Raw genomic sequence first — 14,562 nt, forward strand, 5'->3', positions numbered from 1 at the left:
CCAAAGCAGATCATTTATGGAAAGCAGGAAAGCCAACCTGAACAAGTGAGACAATAGACCTTAAAGCTGGCAGCTACAACCACCAGAGGGCAGTAAACCATAGGCAAATCTGCTGCTCAGAGCTGAGGTGGCTGGATCAGAACTTGACTATCTAGAGGAATTTTGTTGGGATTTCATCAATTATTTCTCAGATAATCAGTCATCATCATATCCAGTGTCATTTACTCAGCAGCAACAGAAAAAACAAATGTTCACCTCTAGATATGACTGAAGTTAAAGCATTGCACTGAGGAGAGCTGGCCCTTTAACCACGATATCCTGGTAATTGTAACTTACGGCTTCTTGCATTAGGTGATCCCCTGGGTCCTTGCAATTCCAGCCTGATTGCTCTGCCCTCAATTTCTCTTTTATTACAGGAATTTAAAGCTTCTTTAGCATCTTCAAATGAAGCAAATTCTATAAATGCATACCTGAGGAAAACAGTCAATATTTACAAGTTACCAATCTCATGGCTCCTCTGCAATCATATCTGGTACCACAAGCCTTTTTCCACAAGCACCTAAACCATGCTTCTTTATTTTATACTGATTTGTTTGGCTAAAATGATTTGGCTTCTAACAGCCAAGAAAACACGATTACACCTATGCAAGACACTCTTACAGCCCATAACTGTCAACACAAAAATACAATTTATTTTACCCTTTAGATTTGCCATTTTGGTTCTGGGGTACTTTGATGAAAGTGGCCTTCTCAAATACTTCCTGAAGAGTTTCTTCTGTTGCACTGTAGGAAAGATTGCTTAAAACCAGAGTTTTTGATTCACCTACAAATAAAAGAGATGCCAAATTAAGACTGAAACAGTGGTTCACAACTTCAGTCACAGCTCTATCTTCTTAAGAATTTCTGTGCTTAAGAGTTAACATGCTAATGTTGATGCAGATGGAATCCCAGACCAACTGTCTCAACATACTGAATACCTATTATGCACTGTTACACCTCCTGCTTCCTTCGTTCCTGTTATTCAGAAGTGGAAGCTAACTACTGGTCTATATCTTCCTAGAACAATATTCTAATTTTAAAATGTACGCAAGTCATTTACAATATAAAACATACAAAGGAAGTTAGATTTATATATGTTCTAGCAGGAGTAAGGAACCATTTTTCTGTCAAGGGCCATTTGGATATTTATAACATCATTCAAAATTATCAACTTAAAAAATTACCCTACTACATTTGGCCAAGGTAATTTGGTGAGGTGTGTGATGTTGGCTGGTATTGATTTCGGAGGCCTTAAACAGCCCTTGGGCCGGGGTTCCCCACCCTTGTTCTAATGCAAAATGATTTCCTATAGCTCTCAATCAAAACAGAATTACTATTACAAATACAAGTGGAATGGGCTCAACCTACAACTATATCCAATCAGTCAACTTATATTAAAGTTCAAAGATGCAAAGGACTTCTTTCCATCAATTCTGGAAACCTGTTGGAAGCCTATAAATTCTTACCACTCCAAGTGCTATTCTTTCCACCTCTGTAGTCTTGACTTTGACCTTTCTCTCCAGTATAGTACAGGGAAATGGATCGCCCATCTATTTCTGTTCCCTGCTTTTCTTCCAAAGTTTTCTCTGCATCAGCTTCTGTCTTAAATTCAATATAAGCAATCCTGCAAAAAGAGGGTTAAAAAACAAAGAATTTGCTTAATTTTAAAACTGTATTAATTTTAACAAAAATGTTTTAATGTTAGCAATATGACTTTGCTTCAGTTGAGTACAATAAAAAGTCCTATTTCAACTAACTGAAATGTTTGTGGTTTCTGCCATCTTCCACTTTTCAATTAAAACTTTCTTCCCAATACACAAGGTCTGCCAAGTACTCCTAGAAATTGTGTTCACGGTAAGCCTCACTTCAAGAACTGCCATTTACTTACAAAGCAATCACAGTACACTGGGCACATTTTGCAGTGCTTTATACATATTAACTCATCTTTTAAAATAACTGACAAGTACGTTATCCCCACTATCAAGACAGGAAATTGAGGCATAATATAGTTATAAACTGTTTGCCTAAAATCATACAACTAAAAAAGAAAAAAACATACAACAGTTGACACGTTTCTTTTATAAATTAGAAGTGTGTTAATTTAATAAAATTCCTAACATTCTAATCAACACAAAACATACCCTTTACTCTTTCCATCCTTGCTGACTAATCTGATCTCCATAGCATCTTCAAACACTTCTTTTAATTCGTCCTGAGTAACTTTATAAGGCAGATTTTTAGCCAAAAGTGTTCTTGCATCTCGATCTAGATGAAACAAACAAAATTAATTAGATAGGTTAAAACACCTTTCTCCTCCCCTCAAGATACTGACCAATAAAAAACTTCTGTTTAAGAAATAATCTGAGATCCGGCTAAGTATAAACATGCAGCAGTGGCAGGACACGAGCTGCTGTCACAACTGACACAAAACCAGTTCCAGTGAGGAAGGGCCTTTCTATGCTAATTTAGGTACAGGCATATCTTTTTTTTCATTTCACTTTATTGTGCTTCACAAATCCCCCCACCAGCAAAAAGGCTCCAACTCCTATATTGGGACACTTGATAACAGTGGTCTAGAACCAAACCCAAAATATCTCCAGTATATGCCTGTACACCCAAACACTTTTTTTTTAAATCCTCACCTGAGTACATGTTTCCATTTTTGCTCAGATAAGAGTGGGAAGGATAGAAAGGGAGAGAAAGAAACATCGACGTGAAAGGGGCACATCAAATGGTTGCCTCCCGCACAACCCCAACGGGGGCTGGGGACAAACCGCAACCAAGATATGTACCCTTAGATAGGAACCGAACCTGGGTCTCTCTGGACCGCGGGTGGATGCTCTAACCACTGAGTAAAACCGGCCAGGGCTAAACAATTGTTTTTAAAGAAATTTCTTGCCCGGTCAGTGTGGCTCAATGGACTGAGTGTCGACCCATGCACCAAGAGGTCGCTGGTTGGATTCCGGTCAGGGTAAATGCCCACGCTGTGGCCAAATCCCCGGTGGGGGGCATGCAGGAGGTGGCCAGTCGATGCTCTTTCTCTCTCATCGATCTCTCTCCCTCTCCCTTGCTCTCTCTCTAAAATCCATAAAAAAGTAAATTTAAAAAAAGAAATTTCTTTTGTTATTTCTCACCCAAGAATACTCTCCCAATGATTTTTAGATAGAATGGGTGGTTGGCAGGAAGGGAGACAGAGAAACACAGATGTGAAACAGACACACATCCATCAGCTGCCTCCCTGCGATCAAACCCGCAGCCCAGGTACAAGCCCTTGACCGGGAATTGAACCCGAGACTGTCTGATCCACAGATTGATGCCCTAACCACTGAACAAAACTGGCCAGGGCTCAAGTAATTTCTTTTTACTGATTTTTTATTTAGTGGTTTCCTTTTTTAAAATACATTTTTATGACTTTTTAGAGACTGAGGGAAGAAGAGGAGAAAAACATCAATGTGAGAATGTGAACCTTGCCCAGCTGCCTCCTGCAATACACCCAACCAGGAATCAAATGACCCTTTGCTGCCCAACCAAGCCCTGAGCTTTAGGGGGTAGGGCTAAACAATTGTTTGGTTGGTTTTTTTAAAGATAGAGCGAGAGGGAGGAGAGAGAGAGAAACATCTATGTGAGAGAGACAACAGGTCACCAACCACATGACCCCAACTGGGGTTGGGGACAAAATGCAACTGAGGTACATGCCCTTAGTGGGAACCAAACCCAGGACTCTACGGTCCATGGCCGACGCTCTAATCTCTCTGCCAAACCGGCCAGGGCTAAACAATTTTTTTCGATGAAGTCCATTCTTGCTGACTGACTCAGGAATTTATACCAACAATCAGTGTCAGGCACTCTTGTAAACATTTAGCTTTCTAATATAATCCTCACAACACAATGAGAAAACCAAAGGAAAAAGGTTCAACTATTTAACCTAGCCAATTAGACTAGAACCATGTCCACTGACCAGTTACTTATCAGTATCACAGTTACCTAAAGCAGCACATACCTTTTTTACTGTCTTTTCCCTTTGGTTTTTCTAGTTTAATTTCATTGCCAAATACTTTTAAACCAGTGAGTTCTAAGGCTTTTTCCAGGTCTTCAGCAGATTCAAAATCCACATAGCCAAACTTCCTTCAAGGTGATAAAGCAGAGGACAAAAATTACGGGTTTAAAAAAACAAAAAACAAGAGCCACACGAACACGTATTCTAGGCAAGCGGCAACACTAATGTGAAGGTGCAGTGATTAAGTTAAAAAGCAGCTACTCTATTACAATATAGGCTCTGAGAGCTGGGGATACAGAGCAAGGTCTAAGTACCAAGACCTAATCTGACGCAGGTTCACCTCTGAGAGTGTCCTTTTAGCTACACTGCTCATAATTAATAGCTAACAAAAGAACCTGTTTAAGCATCAAGATAGGAGAATCCTGGCTGGTTAAAAGCATTCACTATCATGGTTATTTGGATCTAACAGTTTTGAATATTTTTTTAAAAAAAGCTTCAAAAGCACATAGCGTATTAAAAATTATTTCATGTGTTATATCAAGAGTTATGGAAATTTCAACTTGGGGGTTTTATTTTATTTTTTTTTTATTTTTTCCATTTTTTGTACAGATAGAGTGGGAGGGAGAGATGGAGAGAGAAAGGAAACATCGATGTGAAAGGGACACATCGAGTGGTTGCCATCCGCACGACCAACCAGGGCCGGGGACAAACTGCAACCGAGGTACATGCCCTTAGCGGGAACCGAACCCGGGTCTCTCCGGACCGCAGGCGGACACTCCAACCGCTGAGCCAAACCAGCCAGGGCCAACTTGGGGGTTTTAGAACTTGATAATCTAAACAACAATTCATTAATGTCTGAACTTTGGAAACACATTCATACTTAAGGGTAGGTAAAAGGCTAAAGCTCTAAAAAGGGAAGGAAAAAGCATCAGCACACCCAGTAAAAACGTGCAGAAATATTATGGTCTAACTTCCCCATACTTACCTAGACACACCAATTCTGACATCCACAACAGCAAGATCGTTTTTAGCAAAAACGTCACTGATACCCGTTTTTAATTCAGGAGCAGATTTGCTGAAGTTCAGGTTTCCAACAAAGAGATTGAAGGCTGTGGTTGGTTCTGTGGCTGCACAAAAAGTGAATTCAAATTTATCTAATGTATAAAGTACAGCATGAACTTAATTTCCAATACAAATTTCTATACACAGCACATCAGCATATTGCAATGTAACATCAGGTTTCAGTATTAAGTCCCTTTGTTGTTCATCACTTGTGCTATTAGGAGCCACCCCCCCAACAATTCTGCCAAATTACCTTCTACTTTTTGTTTCTTGGCTTCAGGAGCAGCTTTCTGTTTGGCCATTTCCTTCTTTCGTTTTCCAGGTGCTTCTTTGACAGGTTCTGGACAAGATTTCAAATGATCTGTCATCCATAAGTAGCCACATATTTTCAAGTACCTCCTTTAAATAATACCCACACCAATACACTTCAGAATCTAACTTAATTACCTTCTTCCTCCTCCTCTTCATCCTCATCCTCCTCCTCTTCATCTTCCTCCTCCTCATCCTCCTCATCCTCTTCATCGTCTTCTTCATCATCATCATCCTCTTCATCTTCTTCCTCAGCTGTGCTCTTGGCCTTCACAGGAACAGCTTTTGCAGGAGCTTTCTTGCCTTTGGCTGGTGTAATCTCCATAGGTTCTTCTTCAGAGTCTGAAAGAGAAGCTACCTAGTCAAAAACTCAAGAGAATTGCCCAGTTGGTGTGGCTCACTTGTTGAGCACTGACTCATGCACCAAGAGATCACAAGTTTGATTTCTGGTCAGGACACATGCCCAGTTTGTGGGCCCAATCCCCAGTGGGGGTTATGCAGGAGGCGGCCAATCAGTGTTCTCTCTCATAGATATTTCTCTCTCTCTCTCTCCCCCCTTTCCCTAAAAATAGAGTTCTGGCTGGTTTGGCTCAAGAGTTAGAGCGTCGGCCCATGGACCAATGAGTCGCAGGTTCGAGTCTGGTCAAGGGCACGTACCTCAGTTGTGGTTCATCCCTGGCCCTGATGGGGTTGTGCCGGAGGCAACCACTCGATGCGGCTCTATCACATCGATGTTTCTGTCTGTCTCTCTCCCTCCCTCCTTCCCACTCTGTCTGATGATAAATGAAAAAATATTCTCATGGGAGGAATTAAAAAAAATAAATAAAGAAAAATTATTAGAAAAAATATAAATAAATAAAATGCTTTTAACTCAATATTTTTTTAAAAATGAGAGAATTATCCCCAAGCCAACATAAGTTAGATAAACCTGAAGAAAAAATTGTAGAATACAATACTGGGATTAGTAATGAACACAATGAACATTTATTTCTTGGGAGCAAACCCCTGTATTATGAAAACTACTCATAGAATGTGCTCATAAACATTTTCTCAGGGGCAGGCTACCACTCTAGTATACAACCAGCCCAGAGAGTCCTGGGGAGGATTTTTATCTAACCCCCATGGTGTCTTGGACAGAGTGTTTGCATGTTGCCCATCCCTCCCCAACCTTACCCCCGATGTTATCTTGCAAACAAGAGCCCAATAACTACCATCAGAACTCCTTACCATCTTCATCATCATCATCCTCCTCATCATCATCGTCGTCGTCGTCTTCATCCTCATCTTCATCGTCGTCATCATCTGAGGCAGCAGCTTTCATCACTGTTGGCTCAAATTCATCCTCATCTTCATCCTCATCCTCCTCATCACCCTCTTCACTGTCATCATCATCTTCCTCATCACTGTCTTCCTTTTTAGCATTCTTGCCATTCTTTGCTCCCTTGGCTGGAGTGGCTGCTCCCTTCTTACCAGGGGTTGCTACCAATGCCTTGCCTGGTGTGCCTCCCTTCTTGCCAGGTGTGGCTACCGCTTTGGCTGGTGTAACTGCTGCCTTTTTGCCAGGGGTAGGCAGAGCCACTGCCTTTTTGCCAGGGGTAACAACTGCTTTCTTGCCTGGTGTGGCAACTGCAATCTTTTTTGTTGGGGAAACCATCACCTTCTTTGCTGGAGTTGTGGTAGCCTTCTTGCCTTTTTTCTGAGGAATGACCACCTCAAGATTAAATAAAAACAATTATGAGTCCATTTTCAAAGTCAAAAACGAAGCACTGATCCACATAAATGAGCGCTAAATTAATTCGAGTATTACCTGTTTTAAGACCACACGCATTAGGTATTTGCCAGCATTTTAAACTACAGGGTTATGTTACATGTCCTTCTGTGTACTTGTGAGGTCACAGTCCTCTGCCAGGTAAAATATCCAATCATAACAAATCCATAACACTGCCAGTACCTCTGGACCAAGACCTGTGAATTTCTGTACCTCATACTCTTAATCATGTCAGCTCTGAAGCAGCACACCCTTCACAGACCCTGAAAATACAGTCAGGATCCCATCTGCTACTGTATGACCCTAGGCAAGACTTTTTTAAGCCTCAACTTTTGTTCTCTACTGACAATAATAGGACCAACCTTACATATTGCTTTAAGGATTATGAATTGATTTCTGTAACTTAAAGCTTTAAGTCTTTAATATCATTAAATCATTTGGGAAGGTGGTTTCAAGTTCACTGAAAGCTCAATCTTAGGACCAGAGATAAAATGAGCATCAAATAGGCTGGACAATCAATCCTTGCAAAATTAGTATCAATTAAAGAGTTAAAAATTAGCTTGATTACATTATATACATTTAAATTTCACTCAAAGCTACTTTGTGTTGACCACCAGTTTTATGAAGTGATATGTTAGGAAAAAAATCTAGATTGACCAATGTGGCTCAGTGGATTGGGCATCATCCCATGGGCTGAGAGGTCCTGGTTCAATTCCTGTCAGAACACGTGCCTAGGTTGCAGGCTGGGTTTCTGGCAGGGGCTATGCAGGGTGCAACCTATGTATGTTTCTATCTCTCTCCCTTCTTCTCTACAAAAGTTGATAAGTATATTAAAAACTAAAGACAAACTTTTAAGCAACAGTAGCCAGGAGTACCAAAGTGTCAACGTTAGCACAAAGGGAGGTGGCATTCTTCACTCCACAACATTTAAACAGTGACCAGTATTATAAATGTCCTACAAAGAACAGAAACTACATGGAGGCTAACCTCAGACCTGAATATAATGCTCAGACTGCCACATTTAAGACTGCTAGCTGTTGCCCTGCAGATCGAAGAGTCATGGATTTGACTGTGGTCTAAGGGCAAGAGCCTCGCTTGCAGTTCCATCCCAGCCCTGGTCAGGTTGTGGGGAAGGCAATCAATCGATTTGTCTCTCTCTCTCCCCCTCTCTGTCCCTTCCACTGTCTGAAAATCCATGGAAAGATAACCTCTATTGAAGATGTAAAAGAAAAAAAGAGACAGCTAGCTATCCAGAATGTTTCCTCATCTAGCATGTGGGTCTAACATGTTGAAACTGGAAAAATGACTTAATACACCATCACACTAAGCCCTGCAGAGGTACAACGGGAGGAGACTCCAGATATTTTCTCCAAAGCCCATTCAAATACCTACACTTACGGTATTCTGACAGGTCAACGAAGAGCTTGAGAAACACTCAACCCTTACAACAGGACATAAATGAATACCATCTTATTTTTGCCAGTATTTTCACACATCCAATGCCATTTTTTACTCTCCACCCTGCATTGAATTATGCATAATTACCTCTTCTCCACTGCTTTCATCTTCTTCATCATCTGACATTTCCTCATCTTCACTATCTTCTTCTACCTCTTTTGGAGGAGGAGCCATTTTCTTGGGGTCACCTTGATTTTTACCAGCCTACAACAGACAAGATTGTTAGCACATTAAGCCTCTCACATTTCAGACCACTCACATTTTGCCATCATTCTTCATAGCACAGTCTCCCTTTCTCAGAACTCACTTGTCATAGTTTTTTTAAAAAAAAAAAAAAAAAAATCACAACATAAACCAACCTTAAATAAAAAGACAATTTCAAAGAAATGATCTCCCTCTTCCTTTTGCCGTCATTAAGGCACACAGTTTTTAAAGTTATACTTCCATGATAAATCCTTGTATCAGGCACAATTCTTAACACTCAGTAGCCTACAACAGAACCATTTAATGGTCAACCACCCACAACCCTTCACTTGGGAGGAAACTAACTTAAAAAAGCCTTCGGTGAATTCTGGCACCTTATCCCACTCTCCTCTGAATTTAATTTAAGGCAACTTAAATAGTATCTTAACCTAACTACATCTTTGGTCTTACCAAGTTTTTCTTTCCCAGGGAAACCCCGCCCCTTTCGGACCCACCGGGGCCACGTGGGAATATCTCGTCGGCCACCACGTGCGCGCAGCCTGGCAGAGCGCACGCGGCAGGGCCTCCCTCCCCTTCCGGGGCCCACCTCATGTCCAAGGTCCTATGGGCCGCGGGCCTCCAAATGAAGAAATCCCTCCGCTTCCCACCTCAAGACACGGTCCCCTCCGTACACCCCACGACCCACGCGGCACGACCCACGTGGCGGGCAGCCCTCCGCGGCACGTGCGTCAGGAGGCGGTGCCCCGCTCGCGTGTGCCCCAGGAGTTTGGCCTCATCCCTCCACCCCGAGGCCCGGCGCCCCCTCCCCTCGCTCAGTCCCAAAGTCTTTCCTCGCCGCAGTAACCACCCGCAACACCTGCCGAAGCTCTTCACCTCGCCACTAAGTGGCCAAAACACGCGAGACCTCCGCACTAGTCACGCGAGACTTCCCGCAGCATGGCGCCCTCGAATGCGCCCGGGATGGCGCGCAGGCCCTCCTCCTCGCGGCGCCGCGCGCGCGTTCCTTAGAAAACAGGCCTCGGCGTCTGTGCTTGCGCGAGGAAGGCCTCCTACCTTTGCGAGCTTCACCATGATGGCGGCTTATGACTTGCGGAGTGTGTGGCGAGTGAGTGGCGCAGATGAGCCCAAAGGAACCGAACGACGTCGATGGCGGCCGCTGGTACTGACGCTCCGGAGCGCGTACGTTTCGCTACCAGCTAGAGCTCGAGACTGAGGCGAAAGACTGAGCCTGCCCAGTAATCGACTCTGGAAAGGCGACGACTGTGCCCTCGTGACTCCCTTTCAACCAACCAGAGTTCGCGCTCATCCCACGAGCCAATCGTAAATCTCTGTCGAAAACGTTGCGGGGCGGGGCCGGGGCGGGAGTGGGCGGGCCAAAACTGCCAAAGGAGAGGGTGGAGATTCCGTTTCGGCGCCCTGGGTGGGATTCGCTTTGTGCTAGGTCGGCGCTGATTGGGCGGTGGGCTCGCGGTTCCCGAAGTGCCCCTCCGCGGCCTGCACTCGCGGAGCCTGCGCGGTGCGACGGACATTTTTTGGCGCCGCGTGTGCGGATCTCCCGGGCCGGCGGTACTCACCGTCTCCCGTTCCGGAATGAGTCGGGATCCTATCGTACTGGGCCGACTTCCTTCACATCCCGTCCCGCACTCCACGCTCAGCCTCCCAGCGGAGAAAGGAATTCGCCCCCGTTTCCCTGCTGACGAGCCCGGACCTAAGTTCTCAACGCCAGAGTCGGAGGCCCACCCCAGCCCCAGGGCCAGAGAATCCCCCCGTCTGCGGGGGATTCCCTCCCGGACCACCTACCTGAAGTTGCTTCCTGAGAGCTGTTAATAAAGGCAGTCGCGTATATTTGTGAGGTTTGCCGTGGGCAGTGCACAGATATCATCTTTCATCTCAAGTAACCTCAGTCACTAGACTATTTCACCGGTGGGGAAGAAGCCCCGAACAATGACTTTCTGGTGGTCAGCGGGCGTTGTAAACTGTGGGGTGGGGAAAGGAGCTTGGTCAGACAGACCAAGGACCCATGCCTTGGACCACTCACAAGTTCTCTGTTATTTGGGACTAAAGTACCCACTAAAGTGTGGTGGCAGAGAAATCACTGTCACCAGATTGTCCAGGAGTAGGTCCAGGAGCCAAGGAAAAGGTTCCCTTGGAGGAAGGAAGAGTCTCTGTCATGCTTATGCCAGTTATTCCTGTAGGTCACTGGGGACAAACTAAATCGGTGCTGAGCTTAACCCAAAGCACTTCCTTGGCTTAGAGCCTCCCTAGGGTATATCCTGTGCATTTGGTACGCAATTGTTCCTACCAAACCAGGATAACTTCAGCTATGACGATATTTCCCCAGCTGAACTAATGTCCAGAGTCACCTCTGGAGATTCTAATTAAAGGGGACTGGATTGGGGCTCAGGATTTTGTATTTTAACAAAGGCCCATGGGGATTCTTGTGCGCAATCAAGTTATTTTGCAGTTCTTATTAGAACACTCCGGGACTGAATGTATAGGAAACCCACAGCCACCCACTGGGGCTCTCTGATCAGGGAGGAGGTTGAGGCCAGTTCAGTGGTCTACACCCTGCTTTCTGAAGATCTGAGGAGAACCCCTGAGGAGATTCACGTTTTGAACTCTGGGAAGGGGGATGTGGGGAGGGGTGGCTAAGAGGACACTTACTGTGTGACAGGGCAGAAAGAACAGCATGAGCTAAGGCATGGTAGAATAAGATCCTGGTGTTTCCAAGCAGTTTGGCACAGAGCCTAATGCACTCATGGGAAGAGGTTGGAGAGATGAGCAGTGGGCATGATCAAGTGACAGCAATGAGTTTTAGGAATACTAGCATGGCTGGCTCTTTGTCGTTCAGATCTCAGTTTATATAACCTCTTAAAAGGATTTCCCCAATGAAAAGTACCACCCAGAGACCCTTTCACATCACTAAGTTTTCTTTTTTATCCTCACCCGAGGATATTTTTCCATTTTTTGTACAGATAGAGTGGGAGAGAGAGAGAGGAAGGGAGAGAGAGAGAAACATCAATGTGAAGGGACACATCGAGTGGCTGCCACCCACACAACCAACCAGGGCCGGGGACAAACTGCAACCGAAGTACGTGCCCTTAGCGGGAACCGAACCCGGGTCTCTCCGGACCGCAGGTCGACGCTTTAACCGCTGAGCCAAACTGACCAGGGCTCACATCACTAAGTTTTCTCCAGGAACTTAATACCTGGCATGTTTCTTGGCTGCCATTGTTGGTTTGATCCCTCCCCAGCCATGAGAACACAGACTTTGTTCTCTGCTGTATTCTTGGAGCCATGGTAAAATTATTTGTTTAATGAATGAATGATGTGTTTCTATAAAAGATGCAGTGGAGAGAGCCAGTACAGCTTAATGTCCAAATGCCTTGCTTTGGTTCAGGCTGGAGTAGAAAAATAGTAGTATCTAATATGTATATAATATCTACTAAGTTCCAGGCACTATTCCAATTCTTTATACATTAATTTATTTTCTCTTCAAAATAACCTTTAGCCCAGCTGGTGTGGCTCAGTGGATTGAGTGTTGTCCCATGGACTGAGAGGTCCCAATTCAATTCCCTGTCAGGGCACATGTCTGGGTTGTGAGCTCAGTCCCCAGCAGGGGGAGTGCAGGAGGCAGCCGATTGATGTTTCGCATCAATGTTTCCATCTCTCTCCCTTCTCTCTAAAAAATCTATAAAACATATTTAAAAAATAACCTTACCACCATCACCACACCCCACCCCATCACTCCAACCATCCCACACCCACCACCACCACCCAAAAACACCACCACCACCAAAAGAAAAAGAAAAAACCTTTAAAAGGTTATCACTGTTTTGCAAAAATAAAGGCATAGAGAGGTGAATTAACTGCTTAGAATAACATAGATAATAAGTGGAGGAGCTAAGATTTAAATTGAGACCTTGTTCTGTCAACAAAGTTTATAAAATGGGGGTAATAATAGTTCCTGCCTCTAGGGTTGGTATGAGTGTTAAGTGAGATGCTGAATGTATTTTTTTGAGGTCGTATAACAAGCCCTTAATAATAGCCATTGTTATTATCGACAGACTTGGTGACTTGGATAGAGAAGGAGAAGGGATAATCTATTTCCATTGTCTGTTATATCCAAGGGTATGCCTAAGAACTGAGAATAAGGCAAAGATGGGTCAGATATATGTCCTCAAGGGTTCTATATCTGAGGTTCTAGAAAGGGAACCATGGATGGGTTACCCAAGTGCCCAGAAACTTAGGTAAGGCTACCTCTAGCTTTATTCTCTTGCCACCAGGGTCCGAATGCTCTCCCCATCTCCATCCTGTCACAGGACAGTGCCAGTGGCAATCTCGAGCATATCATTTAAGATTCAGTCAATGTATTTACAAATAGACGGGTGTATTTACTATCTTTAATATTATAGCCTGGCTGGTGTGGCTCAGTGTTTGAGCGTGGACCCATGCACCAAGAGGTTGACGGTTTGATTCCCAGTCAGGGCACATGCCCAGGTTGTGGGCCAAATCCCCAGTGGGGGGCATGTAGGAGGCGGCCAGTCGATGTTCTCTCTCATCGATGTTTCTATCTCTCTCTCCCTCTCCCTCTCTCTCTCTCCAAAATCAATAAAGAAAAATTTTTTTAAAAAATACTATGTACACTGCCCTGGCCGGTTTGGCTTAGAGAGGTTGGAGTGTCGGCCTGCGGACCAGAGAGTCCTGGGTTCAGTTCCTGCTAGGGGCACGTACAAAAAAAATAAATAAATAAAAATGAAAAGAAAATACTATATACACTGTCCTGCATGCTCCCTTCTTTTTTATTGACTAGGTTTATCTCAAAGCTCATTCCACTTCAGTGCATGCAGAGCTGCGTCCTTCATGATAGCTACAGTGTTCCTCATGTGAAGGATCATCTATTTAAGTTTTTACTTGATTTTAAAAAAATATGTTTTTATTGATTTTTTTTTTAGAGAGAGAAGAAGGGAGAGATAGAAACATTGATGTGAGAGAGAAATATTGATCAGCTGCCTCCTGCACGCCCCCAACTGGGGACCGAGCCTGCAACCTGGCATGTGCCCTGACCGGGAATTGAACCAGAACCTCTCAGTCCATGGGAAGATGCTCAATCCACTGAGCCACACTGGCCGGGCAGATCATCTGTTTAACCAGTCCCCAACGCTGGACACAGGGTTGTTTGCAGTGCTTTGCTATAACAGCTGTCATAGTAAATAACCTTTTTGCATACTTCATTTGCACATTAGAAATTATAACTGTAGAACAGAGACCATGTTTATAGTTTAAACATAGAATAGCTGGGCCCTGGCCGGTTTGGCTCAGCGGTTAGAGCGTCGGCCTGCGGTCCTGAGAGACCCGGGTTCGGTTCCCGCTAAGGGCACGTACCTCGGTTGCAGTTTGTCCCCGGCCCTGGTTGGGTCGTGTGGGTGGCAGCCACTCGACGTGTCCCTTTCACGTCGATGTTTCTCTCTCTCTCTCCCTCCCACACTCTATCTGAACAACAACAAAAAAAAGAATAGCTGGGTCAAAGGGTGTGGCCTTTTATATTTTGATAGATGCTCTCTCAAGTGCCACCTTTGGTTGGGACTTTTGGTGGCAGTTCCAGCTGAGAGTGAGCCAAGCCACCCTGGGGTTGTCTGCTGTCCCCCGAGCTCGGAGCTGACAGACAGCACTGTGCACTTTGGCAGAGGACAGACTGGGTGGGGGAGAGGTTAGGCTACCACAT

The 14,562-nt window shown here is 44.4% G+C and overlaps 1 protein-coding gene and 2 non-coding genes across 9 annotated transcripts in view; all 3 read right to left on the reverse strand.

Moving 5' to 3' along the window:
- NCL (nucleolin) overlaps positions 1-14,562 on the reverse strand; it is a 49,809-nt gene that overhangs the window by 2,805 nt on the left and 32,442 nt on the right. For 4 of the 7 annotated variants that reach the window (XM_036253489.1, XM_036253488.1, XM_036253491.1 and 1 more), the window contains 10 exons: positions 8,721-8,837; positions 6,635-7,118; positions 5,546-5,749; positions 5,352-5,438; positions 5,022-5,163; positions 4,040-4,164; positions 2,181-2,304; positions 1,506-1,663; positions 700-823; positions 337-470 (listed from right to left, as the gene is read on the reverse strand). In XM_036253489.1, the coding sequence (XP_036109382.1) occupies positions 337-470; positions 700-823; positions 1,506-1,663; positions 2,181-2,304; positions 4,040-4,164; positions 5,022-5,163; positions 5,352-5,438; positions 5,546-5,749; positions 6,635-7,118; positions 8,721-8,807 (1,669 nt within the window). In that variant the 5' untranslated portion in view covers positions 8,808-8,837. Of the gene's footprint in view, positions 1-336; positions 471-699; positions 824-1,505; positions 1,664-2,180; positions 2,305-4,039; positions 4,165-5,021; positions 5,164-5,351; positions 5,439-5,545; positions 5,750-6,634; positions 7,119-8,720; positions 8,838-9,890; positions 10,064-14,562 lie in introns of those variants that run through there. The other 3 variants (XM_036253493.1, XM_036253492.1, XM_036253487.1) reach the window with 2 other exon arrangements.
- Positions 132-214, reverse strand: LOC118625918. The gene has a single exon (XR_004958768.1). It is a non-coding gene; the product is annotated as a small nucleolar RNA SNORD20 (small nucleolar RNA).
- Positions 5,245-5,314, reverse strand: LOC118625917. Its single transcript, XR_004958767.1, has one exon. It is a non-coding gene; the product is annotated as a small nucleolar RNA SNORD82 (small nucleolar RNA).

Source organism: Molossus molossus, unplaced genomic scaffold, assembly GCF_014108415.1.
Source record: "Molossus molossus isolate mMolMol1 unplaced genomic scaffold, mMolMol1.p scaffold_m16_p_11, whole genome shotgun sequence".
Classification (NCBI taxonomy): domain Eukaryota; kingdom Metazoa; phylum Chordata; class Mammalia; order Chiroptera; family Molossidae; genus Molossus; species Molossus molossus.